Source organism: Lineus longissimus, chromosome 1, assembly GCF_910592395.1.
Source record: "Lineus longissimus chromosome 1, tnLinLong1.2, whole genome shotgun sequence".
Lineage (NCBI taxonomy): Eukaryota > Metazoa > Nemertea > Pilidiophora > Heteronemertea > Lineidae > Lineus > Lineus longissimus.
In genome coordinates, this window is record NC_088308.1 from 24,005,455 (window position 1) to 24,024,815 (window position 19,361).

A 19,361-nucleotide genomic window follows, 5' to 3' on the forward strand; every position below is an offset into this window, starting at 1 on the left:
AGAAAAAGTGAGATTGTAGGCAAAATCATGTCTTTAGGACATTCTCGATGACTTTATTACTTTCCGGAGGAATCTCTTTAGGTCATAAAGTTCATCTAACATCTATCAAGTCGCTTGTTTTGCAGTAAAAGACCAACAAACGACCACTACCGGTTGTAAGTTTGACCTTGACCCCGAAAAAACAGCATGGAGGAACAACAAGAAAATTTGAGTTTTCTTCCTCTTATTTATGACATTGTAAAAAGGTAGCTTGTTAAAATTCAAATATTTTAGATCACAATAATATTTCAATAGACAAAGGTCACACAGACACTGATAGTACTGATAATCTTGTGTGGAAATACAGGTTTTGTTAGGTACTGAATGGTAGATGCGGTATGAACTGAATTTCGCCAGGGCCCGAATTACAGTTTGAGTTTGACCGCGTTCAAAAAAGATGTAGCTTTATCAACTTGGGGAATGTATTCTTCTTTCTAGGCACTAGATGCGAAGAGGTAAAATGGAAGGTGGGGATCCACATGTCATGCAGTACTTGACTGAGGTCGAAGCTTTAGCTGAAGATGTTCTAGCTGACAGACAACATCTTGTAGAGCTTGATAAAAAGCGTCAAAAGACAAGAGAAGCTGTCAGAGTTGTGCAGAAAGACAAAACACATGTCAAATTCTGGGTGTGTCTTGGCAATCAGTTTCTGAAGCTGCCAAAAAAGAAAGTTGAAAAACGTCTGGATAAAGATTTTAATGAACTTGATTCAGAGATTAGTGATGTAAGGAAGAATTTGAAAGACAAAGTGAATATGTTACGGGATGCTGAAAACAAGGACAGCATTAAAGGCTTCAACCTGAACCCCCTCAGCAAGGATGAGATGAAATCCATTGAGAGCTTGATCTGATGCTGAATAGGTAAACCTTGAATTTCAATAATTCACTTGGCAGTCTTGGATCTTGCAAGTCGGGGGCGAATATATGATTTCAACTTGTATTTAACTCCTGGAACTTTGAAAAATTACAGAAATGAAATTGTTGAATTTTTGTCACTTTTAAAAATGATTTGTAATGTTGGTAATGTTGTTGAAAAGAATAAAGTGAATTTATCTGAATGTTGCTCAGAATTAATTGATTCAAGGTTTATCTGTTTTCATTGGAAATTAGGTTTTGTTCGCTTTCCATCCATAGGTAAATTGTGCCTTCAGTATTGAATACCAACATTGTAAATACCATCTTTCTCTTTTCAGTATTGAGAAAGATTCTCACGAGGTGCCCCAGAAGATCAGTGATCTGAAGGCGAGGTTCCAGAAAGGACGAGAATACATTGAGAAACTTCCTGGTATCGATCACAACTGTGAGGAGCAACTACAACAGCTGGAAATCCTGCGTAAACAATTCACCAACAAAACAGAACTTCTACAAAAATACAAAAATCAGTGCAAGTTTGAGCTGCCACACCAGTAAATCCTTTCTTTAGGACTTTCATGTGTTGTGTGAACTATAAGAAGGCTAACACTTTAAGGTGCTGTGTGACAAGTGACATTACAGACTTCGGACAATTTGTTGGTTTTTAAAAAAGTTATCATGGAGAACTCGCACCCTATTTTTGCTACAGATCCAAGTGAACTCATGAAACATGTATATAAGCAAGTCTGGGTAAAGACTGTTGATGACAAGGATCATGTTGGTTGGGTTTATACTGTTGACCCTGTATCCAACACGCTATGTTTGGTCACATTTACTTCAGATCGACCATTCATGGAAATGGTCATGGGGAATGCTGTAAAGAAACTGACAGTCGTGAACGATGATACAGAAATGCAAAAAGACAAACTGGATAAGCTTTTTAGGCATGACAGTGTTGATGAGTTAGGACCAGAAGAACTGAAGGAGAGAAAAGAGACTGTTAGGTTGTGGCTGTTGAAACATAGGCTTCCTGTAGAAGTCTCATCTGAGAACCCGGAAGCATTGTGTATATCAAATGCTCTGTCTATTGAACCTCCATATACTCCCAGCAGTTGTATGAGCACGAATGAAATCATTTTGGGAAAAATTCAGGGTTTGTTAAAAAATATGCCACTTGATGTAAAAGACTGGGACTGATGGACTACCATTCATTGAGAAACTTGTTTTGGCAGAAGCGAGAACAGGCTCCTGTTCCTGTAGGTTTTTGTATTTTGTTGGACAAGTTTGGTCGAGTTGATTTGAGTTGTATACTCACAATTGATTAAAAAAGCCTTATCATGAAAAAGCATACATGTATTTTCATTCATATGTACTTTTACTGCCACAATAAATGTTTTGACAAACTAAGTCTTTTTAATTTTTGTGAGTTACATTGTACACTCCCGAGGCTGATACATTGTATCATAAAAGGAAGTCAAATGGTACAACTGTTGTGAATGTATTAAGTCGTCTTTATTTGGATGAGACATTGGGCGATATGAATAAAGACAAGTACCGGTAAATGCTTTTACTACAATTTTGTACAGAAAGGCCTAGTGTAAATGTACATGGAATTTTAGATAAAAGCATTTGCTGGTCTTTATTCATATCACCCATTGTCAAGGTTAGGAAACGTGACCCGTGCACTGACAGTCCAGTCCGCTGACACGCCAACCGCTCGATGGTACCCCACACGTGACCGATTGGACTGGCCAATCCTCCGGGACGGACGCACTGTTGGGGTATCAGCAGACTGGACCGTCAATGAACGGGGCACGTTTCCTACCTTACTCAACATTGTCTTGTCTGATGCGACAATTCCTATTTCTCTGGACTGGTCGACATCAATAATTCGAATAACAATAGTGTGTCCTAGGAATTGTGAAACTGTTTTTGGTGATGGATGCTGTAATTCCCACCTTTAACTTTCTGCCATTATGACTTACCCCTTTCCCCATCTCAGCAGTTGTGGATAATGAGATGGCCCCTTAATGGCAGTGCTGCCATCTGCTGACCAAAATTTAAACGAAATTATGGATGTTGCAGAGCCACCACGCGGGGCCTAATGGTATTAAGCTAAATAATTTGCAAGGCTTGCGACTTTAAAAACAGTGCCAAAATCACATTTTCTGGAGCTTTGACATAAGAGACGGTTTTGCATGTACAGTGGTCATATTGTGATGCTATCATTATGTAAGAATATATATCAATTACAGTAATCAGTAGATTGTAAAAGTCTAAAATCGAGAAAATTAAAATGACAGTAATTCATTGTCATGTCAATACACGCTACATACACTACACTACTGACTACAAATGTACACTGAATGTAAATGTGTTGCAATCGTGATGTACTCGATCGGGTGGATAAATATATTTATAAAAATCTGGTTTGATTTTGATATCCATCATCGAAATGGTCGTTGACTACTGATATATTTTTAAAAAGTGATCTTTCTGATTTGAATTTATTTGGTGGTGTGCACCAGTTCAATTCCTTGCCTCATTTCAGGAAATTGTTAGAGAGGCCCTTTCACTGCCCAGCTCCAGCAATCGGTTATTGAAACTGCTTTGAGGGAAACAATTAAATGAGAGATGGAGGAGAAAGATGATCTGTCAAATGGGACGCGAAGCCAGGCTGATGCGTCAACAAATAAAGACCAACCAGGGGGATTTTTCTTCAATGACATGGCCCTTACGATGCCTGCTCCCGAACCACTCAGCAGCAGTAAATCTCCTGTTCAGTGCTCCCTTGAAAACTTCAAATTTACGTCGCTCATAGTACCAGCTACAAGTTCATCGAGTGTGTCGCAATTGACCTATGGCAATCAGTCCGTTTCATTAGACCCCATAAATTCCAATGCAGCAATGGGTGTCTTGAGATCAACTGAAATTGTGATGCAACCAGGGACATCAAGTGTTCAGTCCCCTCTTGGACCAAGCTCAAGTACCATTTTACCACTTGTTGGGAGTGTCAAGTACACAGAGGCAGCCCCTGTTGCAACTGGAGCTTTTGCTGCTACTGCTGCCACAAATGATGGGCAGAAGAAAGGAGGATTTCAACTTGATACAAGTCGGATCCACACAACGGCCATGACTGATCAGTCTTCAGAGCTTGCTGCCCTTGGGTTGGATGTTTTCAATGCAGACCAATTTGAACAGGGTTTGTAAAACATTTCTCTTCAAGTAAAACAACATTTCAAGCATCTCAAATTCCTATATAATGATACTCTTCTTCCCAAACTAACAAAATGTTGACTTTGTCTTGAGAGAAAAAGTTGTTAAAATGTGTAATTGTTTCTAATTTTAAAGTTTGGTGATACCACAGGTAATTTGATTTTTTATTATATTGCATGATTTTACAGGTGTTATGGCCCAGGTGGACCAACATATAGCAGCAGAAGAAAAGGAAAGGAGAGACAAAATCCTGAATAAAGAACTGAAAACGGTCACTGAAGATATCAAGTAAGTTACAGGACATCAATTACTGAATCGTACCTTCCCAGTGATATTCAGGCTATAAACTTTTCATTTTTCATCAACTGGACCAACTCGACATGGAACCTATAATTTGGTTGTTGATCTTGAACTTTGATATTCTGTTTTTCTTCAGCACTGTGAAAGTGGAGTTGATGAACATCGACAAGGTGGTTGGTATGATGAAACCAAAACCAGGGGACCAAAACAAGGAAATATTGAGGAAGATGGAGGCTATCAAGAGGCAGAAGGAGAATAAGGTAAAGATAAACTTTGAGTATTTTGACACTCGTGCAGTACACATTAAAAACTCCTTGTCCTAGCAGAATATGGAAAACTTAAGTATCCAGTCTGCAATGTACTTTAATCTCTGCCCCAAACCCCTAAAAACGAATGCTACACTTCTTGAATTAGAAAATGTTGTTGGTTTCTTGTATATTTCATTGTTTCCATTGTAGTTGAAGCAGCTGAAGAAGTTGAAAGCCAAGCAAAAGTCGTTGAAGAAGAAAGTCTATGGGAATCAAGATAATTTGGATGATGATGATGCTCTTTTTGATGGTGGGTACTTGAAGAATTATGTTTCTCTTTCCTTTACTAAGTGTAGTGACATCCAAGTTTCTGAAGTACTAGTGGTCAGTTCAGAGTAAATCTACTAAATGACCTGCAGCCGCAGATGTTCAAAAAGTCTATAAAAATGTGCAATGGTTTAGGATCCATTCATTGATTATCTGTCCATGTTTCAGAGGGAGACACACTTGCACTGGAACAAGCCTTAGGATTGTCGCTTCAGAATGAGACTGAACATGAGCGCATGATCAGAACTGGTGAGATGACTCCATTTGGGACCGTCGTCAAGAAACCAGAGAAACCCAAGTCAAGTATCAGACTAAGCACATCGGAACCAACAGACTTTGAAAAATTCCTCATGGGACAAGGTTCAAAAGTTAAAGAGAAAACCCCCGTGAAAGCAAAGAAGTCAACATCCTCTGACATTACCAAAATGAGAAAGAACAGCTCTGAACCCAATCTTGAGAAATTGAAAAAACATGTCAAGAAAATGGATGACGCAGATATTGCAAGGGAGAAAAGACTTATAGACATTGCAAAAGGACGTAAAAAAGAGCACAAAAGGAAAAATTCACCAGAACGAGAATATTCTCCAAAGAGGAGGAATTCTGCCGAGGATGAATTGCAGACTCAAAGACGGAAGAAAAACTTCTTTGATGCTAAAGATGGCCGTTCTTACAGAACGGAAGCTGATTTCAGTAATTGGCAGAGTGGTAAGGCAAAGTATCCCAGACTTGAGCATGAATGGACTGGGGATGGAGAAGTGGACTGTGCGCAGGAGGAAGGAAGCGGGGATGAGTATCGGCCATCGGGTGATGATTGCATGGAGGAATCTGATGGTGACAGGAGTTTAGGTAACGTAACTTAAATGTTTGCCATTATTTGTAACTGGATGAATTATGATGGATAAAGGCTTTCATTCTTCATAACCTTTACTTGTGTTCCAGAAATGATATACTTAGTACATGTAGTAGACTGCCATGGCTGAGCTGTAAAGAGCTGTTTTTACATGCCATAGCTGAAATATGGTTCAGGCCTACATGTACCAATTCAGAGTTGAAATCATTAGTGATAAGTTGGTTCACCTCAAAACTGGAATTATTCACCTGCTTTTGTTCTGTCTTTCTATAGATTGCACTCCAATCCCAAGTAAAAGGTTAAAACAAAAAAGGAAAAAGAAATCAACACTCCCGAAGGAATTCCATGGAAGTGGGAGTGAGGTGGAAGAAGTGGCGGAGGAGGAGGATGAACGACCAACCTTGGGGGAGATCAGAAGGCAATACACCAAGGCTAATAAACGTGACAAAGATGATGGGGAAGAGGGTGCTTACGAGAAAAGGTTGGGGTGAGTTGGTCAAGTTTAGATTGGAGAAACTTGCCTTATTGCCTTTGTTCACTGAACAGGAATAAACCAGTAAGTCCTGGTGCTGAATGTTAGGGACTGTAAGGATTTGAATTTGAATTTTCTTCCAAGTCAGGCAGTCACATTGCCTTGTCAGAATAACTGGTGGTCCACCTGCGATAGTTCTCATGTCGAAAGCTAGTGAAACGTAGGTATGTATTCCACGTTGAACTGGAATGGGTTCCAAAGAGGTGATATCATCATTCCTTGCTAATCACACTGCTGTTCGTCTTAATGAAATTGTGGAAAACATAACATTCTGTTGTATTGAATTTCTTCTAGTCAATTTCAAAAGGAGGAATTGAAAAAGAAAAGGAAGAAGATAATTGCTGGTGAGGATGCCGACTCTGAAGAGGTGTCAGAATCTGAGTTTGATGACGGGTTCAAGGTACCACCCAAGATATGGAACAGGTTGTACCGATACCAGAAGACATGTGTTAGATGGCTGTGGGAGTTGCATTGTCAGGATGCTGGCGGTATCGTTGGAGATGAGATGGGTATGGGAAAGACAATACAGATGATCGCATTCTTAGCTGGACTGTCGGTCAGCAAACTCAGAGATAAAAATGCAGGGTAAGAGAATACTGGTTTTTATCTCCCAATCCCTTTGGAGATGTTCCTGTCAACACTTGCGAATGTTGGAGTCACTTGGCCTTTAAGGACTCTTCAAGAAATGACTGTGATACAATCTACTGCCTAAGAGTGAAATTCTCCATTTAGGGCAGTTTGACTTAACCTTGTAGAGTCACCAGGCCAGTAATCTTGCTGTGTGTACATGTAGTGTATGCTAAAAATGCTACAGTAAACTCGAAACGTCTATACTTTCTTTCAGTTATGTTGGATGTGGCCCTGTGATCATCGTCTGCCCGACCACAGTCATGCACCAGTGGGTGAAGGAGTTCCACATCTGGTGGCCACCGTTCAGGGTAGCAGTTCTACATTCATCAGGGTCGTTTTCATCATCAGAGGTAAGGGAAGAAGCATCTATGCAACATGTTAAACCATTGTGTTGTTGCCCGACACTCTTGTGTGTTGTTGCCTGACACTCTCTCAATTACTGATGACACGTTACATCTTAATTGGGAGCTGCACATCGACTCTGTGACATTTTGTGCTAGTGTGCACCCTCCTGAAGTCAAACGAATACAAGAAGGCTTCCTGAGACTATTGTGCATTCTCCAGTTAAACATTTGTCAGCCCTGTTTCAGTATACATGTATCACAATAACTTTTATTTATTCCAGGCCGAGCTTGTGAAAGACATCGTCAAGAAGCATGGCGTGCTGATCACATCATATGGCAGCATGTTGGTCCATCAGGACATCATCCTTAGGTACAACTGGCACTACGTTGTGCTCGACGAGGGACACAAGATACGCAACCCTGATGCACAGGTCACACTAGCGTGTAAACAGGTATGTTATCTGTCCCATCCTAGAGGGGTTGAGGTTTAGATAGCATTCTGGAGGGCTGGGTTTGGATTGTGCTTCTGACATTTGCCAGTTTCTCAAAACAATTGGTTTTATACCCAAAGAACCCACATGCATGTAATTGTGGGCAAGTCACTGTGCTACTGTGTTCTTTGATAACAATAGGACCCACAAGCTTGTAACATTAGGCAGATCAACATGCTCCCGTGTCCTTCGACAGAGATATGAAATCGGGATTGTCTGCACCGTTGGCTGTAAAATTACTGCTTCTTTATTTCAGTTCCGTACTCCCCACCGTTTCATTCTTTCTGGATCGCCACTGCAGAACAACCTGAAGGAACTCTGGTCCCTGTTTGACTTTGTCTTCCCAGGGAAACTGAGTACTCTGCCTGAGTTCATGTCCCACTTCTCCATCCCTATCACTCAAGGAGGATACTCCAATGCCACCCAGGTCCAGGTATGTGATTCATGGAACAAAATGTTGAAATTACTTGTCAAGATTAACTATGTAGGTGAAATCAGTTATGTGGGGATTTGTTCATGAATTTGTGGTAGCGTATTGTCGGAAGTGGTTCTGTGCATGGACTGACACCTTAATTGTGTTTGTGATCAACTGTACTACACTAATCACTATTTCTACTGATATTTAGGTGCAGACAGCATACAAGTGTGCCTGTGTCTTGCGAGATACAATCAACCCCTACCTTCTCAGGAGAATGAAGGCTGATGTTCAGTCCAATCTGAATCTGCCCAAAAAAAGTGAACAGGTACTGTTCTGTCGTCTGACAGAAGACCAGAAGGAAGTTTATAAAGAGTACATTGACTCTAGAGAATGTCAACAGATTCTTGCTGGAAACTTCATGGTAAGACAATCAATAAAGTATCACAACACCGATATGTTTCCGGTCGATCTTTTACCGGTAAGGAGATGTGTTACCGGCTATTATTGTAGAATCTTTTGCATAAGGTCAAACCTATGTTGAAATTTAAAGAAGAAACGTTACCCATTTATATTCTAAAGTAGTGATGGCTACATGTATGCACACACTATGACAATCCAGTTCTTGAGGAGTTTGACCCGATTACTAGAACTGACTTCATGTATTTATACTGGATTCATTTTTTTTTCAGGTTTTCCCAGGACTGATCACCCTCAGAAAGATTTGTAACCATCCAGATCTCTGCACTGGAGGGCCAAAGAACTTCAACTTCGATAAGACGTTCGATGACTCTGATCCATCAACACACTTTGGTTACTGGAAGAGATCTGGGAAGATGATAGTGGTCAAGTCATTGCTCAAGATATGGAAGCAGCAGGGACAGAGGGTCCTACTCTTCTCTCAGAGTAAACAGGTGATTACTTAGTTTGCTCTTTCACAAGGAATATTAGGTCTTTGAGACACAAGACCTTTGTGTAATACAGGTGTTCTGATTGTTTGGAATGACAATGTTCGAAGTAGAACTACACAAATAACAGGTATCTAAACACAGTGCAGTGCTGCCTTACTTCTCACTCTATAGCTTTGTGAGTTAGTGTCCAAGAATACACTACGACCATGCCATGTTCTGTGCAGGCATGAAAGAAAGTAGTGCTTAGTTCAAGACCTTTTTTACATTGCCATTGTAGATGTTGGACATCCTGGAGGCGTTCATCCAACGTGAAGGATATTCGTACATGAGAATGGATGGTGGTACACCCATCGGATCAAGGCAGTCTCTGATCAACCATTACAATAATGTAGGTATTGGTGGAAACGTTTAGCTGTTCAATGTGTAAAACTCATTAATCCTCCTCATTCATCTGCAACTAGACAATTCTATGTCCACTGTCCCACCAAATCCTTCTCACGGCAGGTAGGAGAGCCCAGTTTTCCAATGGTAAAGTTTTCCTTCTGCAAGCTGCTTCCCAGCCGATGGTGATCAGAGAACATCAGCCCATGTACATGTAGAGTAAGAGTAGGATCAGAACCAAAGAAAATCTTGTTATTACTGGGTATTTTGTTGTGAATGGATTTAAAAACTAATTTCTCTTATTGTTTTCCAGACGCTGTCCATGTTCATTTTCCTCTTGACCACACGCGTCGGTGGCCTCGGAGTCAACCTGACTGGTGCTAACAGGGTCATTATCTTTGACCCTGACTGGAACCCGAGTACAGATACTCAAGCTCGTGAACGGGCGTGGAGAATTGGCCAGACAAAACAGGTCACCATATATCGTCTGCTTACGACTGGAACTATTGAGGAAAAGATTTATCACAGGTACATTTGTACATGTAAGACTGGGAACAGAAACTTTCCTTATGTACATGTATGCAATTTGGTAGTGAACATCATTTGTGTAAACTCTCATCTATTTCATCATTGTTTCTCTGCCCGTTGCAATCTAACAATAATCAAATGGTTTGTGTGTCTCCTGGGTGGTTTCGAACCACATCTATTGGTGGATTTAATTGGACCTCCATGTTCAACAGGGCATGGGGAACATGCCTTTTCAAAGGATATGCCATCTTGTCTTTCATGGAGTTGTCACAAGTTTGAATTTGCACCTTTCAGACAAATCTTCAAGCAGTTCCTGGCCAATCGCGTCCTCAAGGATCCAAAACAAAGACGATTCTTCAAGTCTAACGATCTGTACGAACTCTTCACTCTCGGCTCGCAGGAAAATCGCCACGGGACGGAAACTCACGCCATCTTCGCTGGTACTGGATCGAACATTGATATCAAGCCCATGGCTAAAAAGGAGAGTGTTGAAAAGTCAGAGCCAGAGAAAACAAACCGGTTTGATCTGATGCGTGCACGGCAGCCCAAGGTCAAAGAAGAAGTGGTTTCTGATGAGGAAGGAGAAAGTGTGACCAGTATAAAAAGATCCGTGAAGGGAAAATATGCATATAAGTCGGCTGCCAATGGCAGGTCCAAGTCTCAAGACAATAATGATACAAGTGGTGAGAAAAAACTTCCCTCTTTCAAAATTAAGAAATTAAAAGATAAAGATGGTGCTACAGGTGATGATGATGAATATGATGATGATGACATGCCTAAGATAACGTCTAACAAGTTGTCATGGATGAAAGAATTGGCAAAGAAACTTAGTCAGAAAATATCAAAGGGCGAGACTCCTGCAACAGACAATAGAGAAAGTCCTAAACCTAGTTCAGATGGTGACTCAGTGACATCTAGTGCTCAAATACAGCTTCTAGAACCAAATAGGGACTCCCCTCGGCCTGGTATGAGTACATGTAGAGACTCCCCAAAGCCTGGCAAAGAGAAAGATGGGAGTCGAAGGGGTTATGAGCGGAAGGATCACAAGGAACAAAGTCGGAGCAGAAAGGAGAGAGATGGCAGCCGTAAACATAGTGATCACAAGGAAAGGGAACACAGAAAGAATAAGAAGCGAAGACACAGAGATGCAGGTGAGTCTCTCTTTTTCGTTTCTTGTAATAGCATTCCGCGAAGTTACTATTTACAGCTCACAAGGTCATTTGCATAAGATATTGATGACGTTTTAGTCACGTGACAGTCGGACTTCGACACTTATTTCTATTTTCTACGCATTTGAGCTTATTTCAAAGTCAATTATCTTTGACCCTGCATTGTTTTTAGCATGAATGATACCATAGAGTCAGAGAGAGAAATATTCAGAACAATTATGTAGTATTTCCAACACTCGGACATGTGCCAGATTGAATCTAACTGCCCTAGTTAGAAAGCCTGAATCCATTACGAAACCGCATGTTTGTCCGACATTGCCTGTAATTCAGCGATGGGGAAATAGAGGGCAGGAGCTGCAGTGACGTCATCTTCGCGGAATGCTATTGCATTTCACATCACTGTACAGTCAACTTCTATGATGTACAGTAACTTCAGCGAATGCTGCACATGAGTGGCGAATGTAAAACAATGTCCAGCTAAAAAATTTGCGAATTCAATTTGAATTGCCATGATTTGGCGAGACAGTAATAGTGTTGTGCGAAAATTGATCCAAGTCTATCAAAAAGATCCACTTCCACACCAAATGCACCAAGGAACGATCGTTAGTCAGTCAAACTTTATCATATTTGCGGGCGGCCGCGCTATGACACGTGGTTGCCATCGTCTGCATTGTAGTTCTACTCGTCGCCGCTGCAGTGATTTTGGTGGCGCTGCTGGTTGCCTTACGCATACATTATCGGCTAGAGTCTCCGGTCACGGGTTCCTCGAATTGTTCGTTGATTGGCTAATCTCAGTACTGGCGGGCTGCCATTCTCGCACGTTCCTGTGTGGGCTTAGGTCGGCCGCAAGATGGACAAACGATCGTCAATGGCTAGAGCTGACTCAGTATGGCTAAAGTGACATGTATTGTGAATCTCCTCAGTCTGTTGCTTCTTATATAAACTTGCCGATTCGACATCACTTATAGATAGGGGCATTCTGCAACAGTTTTCACATTTGTCCCAAGTGTGGGATTTTAGCATGCAAATGAATAGACTCTCCCAGATACGTGCCAAACAGCTTTCATCTCATCCATTACCAGCCATGCCAACTGTCCAGAAACGAAATATTACTCCTCAAAGTACATTGATGTATTTCAGAGTTTGAGGGCGAGAAGATCGACCATCTTGTCAGTCTTGATGAATGGAAGCAGGAGAAAGAAGAAGATGCTGAGGAGAAGAACAAAGAAGAAAACGATTTTGTCCTATCAACTCTATTCAAAAAATCTGGTGAGCAAAATTTCAGAAACTGATAATAGTCCAAGAAGTAAACTTGACAATAACATGAATGGTACCATGATAAAGTGCTCGGTAAGTCCTTTCCAAGGCATTGACATGTTAACTCCCATGTCACTCGACTTGCTACATGGCCCAAAATTAATTGTCATCTTTCAGGAGTGCACAGTGCCATGCAGCATGACGTCATCATGGGCTCGTCCAATCCTGACTATGCCTTGGTGGAGGGCGAGGCAGAACGTGTAGCCAAGGAAGCAGCAAAAGCACTGAAGGTCTCTAAAGGTTTGCTCAAAGGAGCTGCAAGGTCAGGAATCCCAACATGGACAGGACAGTCGGGGCTGATTGGACTGCCAAAGCCAAAGTAAGTATCTTTGCACTTCAATGGAATATTACCAGTTTCGTAGGGATTTGTGCGCATTCTGTGAGGCCTGCCCCTTGCTGATGGAAAACATTCTTCTGACTTCAGTGTCTTTAATGTCTGGGCACCATCACAAAACACTCTTATATAGTGCCGGTACTCCACATTTTTCAGACCACGATTTGGACAGAAGAAAAACTCTCTCCTTCTGCCTAGTTTTACCCCAGAAAAACAAGATGAGGTAAGAATTTACTGAAATACTGTGTTGCCCCTACATACATGTACTACTACTTGTAGTTCCCTTCCTGTGTAACTTGCTCAAACCACAGCAATGAAGTTTGGAGCTGATTCAGATATAATGGAGGTGCGTCTTACTTTCTCCAAAAATCACTCTGATTTGAGTATGACCCAGAACAGATGTATGGGTACATTTACCCCTTGCCTCTCAACACACGTGTGTGAACCAAAGCACTGATATGACTTCCTCTTCACTTTACAGCCAAAAGAACAATCAAGCACAGACAATACCCTCTTCAACGGGGAATACTCAGGTCTTACCAAGTCGGCCACGTTTTCATCCAGCCCCAAGAAGTCGTCCTTTAACTCTGGCCAACTACTTCAGCGCATGCTTCAGCGCAACTACGGGACAAAATCTGGGAGTGATAGTGATCATGGTGAAGAAGGTGAGCCCCCAGTGCTCCCGACTCTTGTGACAGAACACACACAGCTTATCACAGACATGAGAAACTTCATCGCATTCCAAGCTAGTAACAGTTTCCATGCCACAACTAGAGAACTTTTGGATGAGTTTGGCCACCGTCTGCCACCACAGGATTCAGCCAAATTCAAAGCTATGCTTCACCAGATATGCACATTTGAGAAACAGAACAATATTGGTGTATGGTCTCTCAAGCCAGAATTCAGATGATTTGATTGAATTTGTGAATGATATTGCACTAGTAGTGTAGCTTGCATTTGAATGACTGGTAGCTATTTTCAGGTACACATTCACATTGCTCACATAAGAATTGGACTTGCTGATTTCTACATGTATTTCTTTTTACTATCCCTAGTGGTGTATACCTTCTGTACCAAATAATTAATGTACTGTAACCTTAAAATGTTTTGAGGACATTTTGATGTGTAGTCTTGTTTACTCAGGAATAAAGACGCAGCGACATTTAGATTGAATTTTGAAGTTATTGTTTGTTTACCCCATCCCTTGACACTGCAATATGTTGCGGTCTGCACACAGTCCACAGGTCTGCATTTGGACTTGGCCTTCAAGTCAATTATTCATCAATTATGATTGTCCAAGCCTCAAGCATTTAGTTTCAGATCTTTCTCATAGGCGTCGCCACCGTAGATGGCGAAATCCCTCTCCTGTCTCCTGTCTCCTGGTGTGGTTGTGGCTTGAAGACGTGTGTTGTGATTCAGATATCAAGTTCGTTGACTTAAAATTTCTTTTGCTTGTCAATGTGTCAGGCAGCTAAGCTACAATTCTAGTCAAGACGCTTAGAGAGCGGACTCGCAGCAACAGAGTGATTGGTCAAACACACTGGTCTTGGAGTGTCCACAACAAACAGAATGGCCAGTGGTAGCCAATGAGAAATCATTGGTCTTACAGTGTATATGACTGCCTTAGTGATGTTGGTTGAGGATGGCATAAGGAGGCCAATGATTGACAACATGATGAGAGAGATGAGACGGTCACGGCCAGGCCGAATCTGTCCTGGCTACTCCACCGTGTTGCCAACATGGTGAGAGAGATGAGACGGTCACAGCCAGGCCGAATCTGTTCAGGCTGCTCCACCGTGTTGCCAACATGGTGAGAGAGATGAGACGGTCACAGCCAGGCCGAATCTGTTCAGGCTGCTCCACCGTGTTGCCAACATGGTGAGAGTGATGAGACGGTCACAGCCAGGCCGAATCTGTTCAGGCTGCTCCACCGTGTTGCCAACATGGTGAGAGTGATGAGACAGTCACAGCCAGGCCGAATTTGTTCAGGCTGCTCCACCGTGTTGCCAACATGGTGAGAGTGATGGGACAGTCACAGCCAGGCCGAATCAGCCCTGGCTGCTCCACCGTGTTGCCAACATGGTGAGAGAGATGAGACGGTCTCAGCCAGGCCGAATCTGTTCATGCTGCTCCGTCGTGTTGCCAACATGGTGAGAGAGATGAGACAGTCACAGCCAGGGCGAATCAGCCCTTGCTGCTAGACCGTATTGACAGTATGATGAGAGATATGAGACGGTCACAGCCAGTCCGAATCAGTCCTGCTCCCACGTGTTGACAACATAATGCGAGAGATGAGACAGTCACAGCCAGGCCACATTAATCTTGGCTGCTCTGCCAAGTTATCAACATGGTGAGAGAGATGAGACAGTCACAGCCAGGCCGAATCAATCCTGGCTGCTCCACCGTGTTGACAAGTTGAGAGAGATGAGACGGTCACAGCCAGGCTAAATCAGACTTTGCTGCTTTGCCAAGTTGTCAACATGGATAGAGAGATGAGACGGTCACAGCCAGGCCACATCAATCTTGGCTGCTCCACCGTGTTGACAACATGGATAGAGAGATGAGACAGTCACAGCCAGGCCGAATCAGTCCTGGCTGCTCCACCGTGTTGCCAACATGGTGAGAGAGATGAGATGGTCACAGCCAGGCCGAATCTGTTCATGCTGTTCCTTCGTGTTGCCAACATGGTGCGAGATATGAGACAGTCACAGCCAGGCCGAATCAGCCCTTGCTGCACCACCGTGTTGACAGCATGGTGAGAGAGATGAGACAGTCACAGCCAGGCCGAATCAGTCCTGGCTGCTCGATCGTGTTGACAAGTTGAGATAGATGAGACGGTCACAGCCAGGCTAAATCAGTCTTTGCTGCTTTGCCAAGTTGTCAACATGGATAGAGAGATGAGACGGTCACAGCCAGGCCGAATCAGTCCTGGCTGCTCCACCGTGTCGCCAACATGGTGAGAGAGATGAGACGATCACAGCCAGGCCGAATCTGTTCATGCTGCTCCGTCGTGTTCCCAACATGGGGAGAGAGATGAGACAGTCACAGCCAGGTCGAACCAGCCCTTGCTGCTCCACCGTGTTGCCAACATGGTTAAAAGAGATGAGACGGTCACAACCAGGCCAAATCAGTCTTTGCTGCTCCACCGTGTTGGCAACATGATGAGAGAGATGAGACAGTCACAGCCAGTCCGAATCAGTCCTGGCTGCTCGACCGTGTTGACAAGTTGAGAGAGATGAGACGGTCACAGCCAGGCTTAATCAGTCTTTGCTGCTTTGCCAAGTTGTCAACATGGATAGATAGATGAGACGGTCACAGCCAGGCCGAATCAGTCCTGGCTGCTCCACCGTGTCGCCAACATGGTGAGAGAGATGAGACGATCACAGCCAGGCCGAATCTGTTCATGCTGCTCCGTCGTGTTGCCAACATGGTGAGAGAGGTGAGACAGTCACAGCCAGGCCGAATCAGTCTTTGCTGCTCCACCGTGTTGGCAACATGATGAGAGAGATGAGACGGTCACAGCCAGTCCGAATAAGTCCTGGCTGCTCGACCGTGTTGACAACATAATGCGAGAGATGAGACAGTCACAGCCAGGCCACATCAATCTTGGCTGCTCTGCCAAGTTGTCAACATGGTGAGAGAGATGAGACGGTCACAGCCAGGCCGAATCAGTTCTGGCTACTCCACCGTGTTTGAAACATGATGAGAGAGATGAGACGGTCACAGCCAGGCCACATCAATCTTGGCTGCTCTGCCAAGTTGTCAACATGGTGAGAGAGATGAGACGGTCACAGCCAGGCCGAATCAGTTCTGGCTACTCCACCGTGTTTGAAACATGATGAGAGAGATGAGACGGTCACAGCCAGTCCGAATAAGTCCTGGCTGCTCGACCGTGTTGACAACATAATGCGAGAGATGAGACAGTCACAGCCAGGCCACATCAATCTTGGCTGCTCTGCCAAGTTGTCAACATGGTGAGAGAGATGAGACGGTCACAGCCAGGCCGAATAAGTCCTGGCTGCTCCACCGTGTTGCCAACATGGAGAGAGAGATGAGACAGTCACAGCCAGGCCGAATCAGTCCTGGCTGCTCCACCGTGTTGCCAACATGGTGAGAGAGATGAGACGGTCACAGCCAGGCCGAATCTGTTCATGCTGTTCCTTCGTGTTGCCAACATGGTGCGAGATATGAGACAGTCACAGCCAGGCCGAATCAGCCCTTGCTGCACCACCGTGTTGACAGCATGGTGAGAGAGATGAGACAGTCACAGCCAGGTCGAACCAGCCCTTGCTGCTCCACCGTGTTGCCAACATGGTTAAAAGAGATGAGACGGTCACAACCAGGCCAAATCAGTCTTTGCTGCTCCACCGTGTTGGCAACATGATGAGAGAGATGAGACGGTCACAGCCAGTCCGAATCAGTCCTGGCTGCTCGACCGTGTTGACAAGTTGAGAGAGATGAGACGGTCACAGCCAGGCTAAATCAGTCTTTGCTGCTTTGCCAAGTTGTCAACATGGATAGATAGATGAGACGGTCACAGCCAGGCCGAATCAGTCCTGGCTGCTCCACCGTGTCGCCAACATGGTGAGAGAGATGAGACGATCACAGCCAGGCCGAATCTGTTCATGCTGCTCCGTCGTGTTGCCAACATGGTGAGAGAGGTGAGACAGTCACAGCCAGGCCGAATCAGTCTTTGCTGCTCCACCGTGTTGGCAACATGATGAGAGAGATGAGACGGTCACAGCCAGTCCGAATAAGTCCTGGCTGCTCGACCGTGTTGACAACATAATGCGAGAGATGAGACAGTCACAGCCAGGCCACATCAATCTTGGCTGCTCTGCCAAGTTGTCAACATGGTGAGAGAGATGAGACGGTCACAGCCAGGCCGAATCAGTTCTGGCTACTCCACCGTGTTTGAAACATGATGAGAGAGATGAGACGGTCACAGCCAGTCCGAATAAGTCCTGGCTGCTCGACCGTGTTGACAACATAATGCGAGAGATGAGACAGTCACAGCCAGGCCACATCAATCTTGGCTGCTCTGCCAAGTTGTCAACATGGTGAGAGAGATGAGACGGTCACAGCCAGGCCGAATAAGTCCTGGCTGCTCCACCGTGTTGCCAACATGGAGAGAGAGATGAGACAGTCACAGCCAGGCCGAATCAGTCCTGGCTGCTCCACCGTGTTGCCAACATGGTGAGAGAGATGAGACGGTCACAGCCAGGCCGAATCTGTTCATGCTGTTCCTTCGTGTTGCCAACATGGTGCGAGATATGAGACAGTCACAGCCAGGCCGAATCAGCCCTTGCTGCACCACCGTGTTGACAGCATGGTGAGAGAGATGAGACAGTCACAGCCAGGCCGAATCAGTCCTGGCTGCTCGATCGTGTTGACAAGTTGAGAGAGATGAGACGGTCACAGCCAGGCTAAATCAGTCTTTGCTGCTTTGCCAAGTTGTCAACATGGATAGAGAGATGAGACGGTCACAGCCAAGCCGAATCAGTACTGGCTGCTCCACCGTGTCGCCAACATGGTGAGAGAGATGAGACGATCACAGCCAGGCCGAATCTGTTCATGCTGCTCCGTCGTGTTCCCAACATGGGGAGAGAGATGAGACAGTCACAGCCAAGCCGAATCAGCCCTTGCTGCTAGACCGTATTGACAGTATGATGAGAGATATGAGACGGTCACAGCCAGTCCGAATCAGTCCTGCTCCAACGTGTTGACAACATGATGCGAGAGATGAGACAGTCACAGCCAGGCCACATTAATCTTGGCTGCTCTGCCAAGTTATCAACATGGTGAGAGAGATGAGACAGTCACAGCCAGGCCGAATCAATCCTGGCTGCTCCACCGTGTTGACAAGTTGAGAGAGATGAGACGGTCACAGCCAGGCTAAATCAGACTTTGCTGCTTTGCCAAGTTGTCAACATGGATAGAGAGATGAGACGGTCACAGCCAGGCCACATCAATCTTGGCTGCTCCACCGTGTTGACAACATGGATAGAGAGATGAGACAGTCACAGCCAAGCCGAATCAGTCCTGGCTGCTCCACCGTGTTGCCAACATGGTGAGAGAGATGAGACGGTCACAGCCAGGCCGAATCTGTTCATGCTGTTCCTTCGTGTTGCCAACATGGTGCGAGATATGAGACAGTCACAGCCAGGCCGAATCAGCCCTTGCTGCACCACCGTGTTGACAGCATGGTGAGAGAGATGAGACAGTCACAGCCAGGCCGAATCAGTCCTGGCTGCTCGATCGTGTTGACAAGTTGAGAGAGATGAGACGGTCACAGCCAGGCTAAATCAGTCTTTGCTGCTTTGCCAAGTTGTCAACATGGATAGATAGATGAGACGGTCACAGCCAGGCCGAATCAGTCCTGGCTGCTCCACCGTGTCGCCAACATGGTGAGAGAGATGAGACGATCACAGCCAGGCCGAATCTGTTCATGCTGCTCCGTCGTGTTGCCAACATGGTG

General features: G+C 44.4%; 3 protein-coding genes across 4 annotated transcripts; all 3 read left to right on the top strand.

Annotated features, from left to right (window-relative positions):
• Positions 1–98: 98 nt before the first annotated feature.
• LOC135493317 (mediator of RNA polymerase II transcription subunit 9-like) lies at positions 99–1,448 on the top strand. 2 transcript variants are annotated; one of them, XM_064780573.1, is made up of 2 exons: positions 99–245; positions 1,232–1,448. In XM_064780573.1, the coding sequence occupies exons 1-2, from the start codon at positions 187–189 to the stop codon at positions 1,446–1,448; spliced, it is 276 nt and encodes a 91-aa protein (XP_064636643.1). In that variant the 5' UTR covers positions 99–186. The 2 variants fall into 2 exon arrangements, 1 of the variants encoding a protein (XP_064636643.1); XR_010448219.1 differs by lacking the exon at positions 1,232–1,448 and adding an exon at positions 478–649 and having other exon boundaries at positions 164–245.
• Positions 1,449–1,568: 120 nt separating this feature from the next.
• On the top strand, positions 1,569–2,297 carry LOC135493312 (gem-associated protein 6-like). The gene has a single exon (XM_064780559.1). The coding sequence runs from the start codon at positions 1,569–1,571 to the stop codon at positions 2,085–2,087; it is 519 nt and encodes a 172-aa protein (XP_064636629.1). The 3' UTR covers positions 2,088–2,297.
• Positions 2,298–2,983: 686 nt separating this feature from the next.
• LOC135493324 (DNA excision repair protein ERCC-6-like) lies at positions 2,984–14,036 on the top strand. The gene is made up of 20 exons (XM_064780591.1): positions 2,984–3,122; positions 3,442–4,092; positions 4,295–4,394; positions 4,543–4,666; positions 4,865–4,964; positions 5,150–5,827; positions 6,105–6,318; positions 6,658–6,948; positions 7,208–7,343; positions 7,619–7,789; positions 8,085–8,261; positions 8,455–8,667; positions 8,936–9,157; positions 9,432–9,542; positions 9,849–10,063; positions 10,358–11,214; positions 12,373–12,501; positions 12,667–12,868; positions 13,040–13,106; positions 13,365–14,036. Exons 2-20 carry the CDS (start codon positions 3,525–3,527, stop codon positions 13,791–13,793), a joined length of 5,004 nt encoding a protein of 1,667 aa, XP_064636661.1. The 5' UTR covers positions 2,984–3,122; positions 3,442–3,524; the 3' UTR covers positions 13,794–14,036.
• The last annotated feature ends 5,325 nt before the right edge of the window (positions 14,037–19,361 follow it).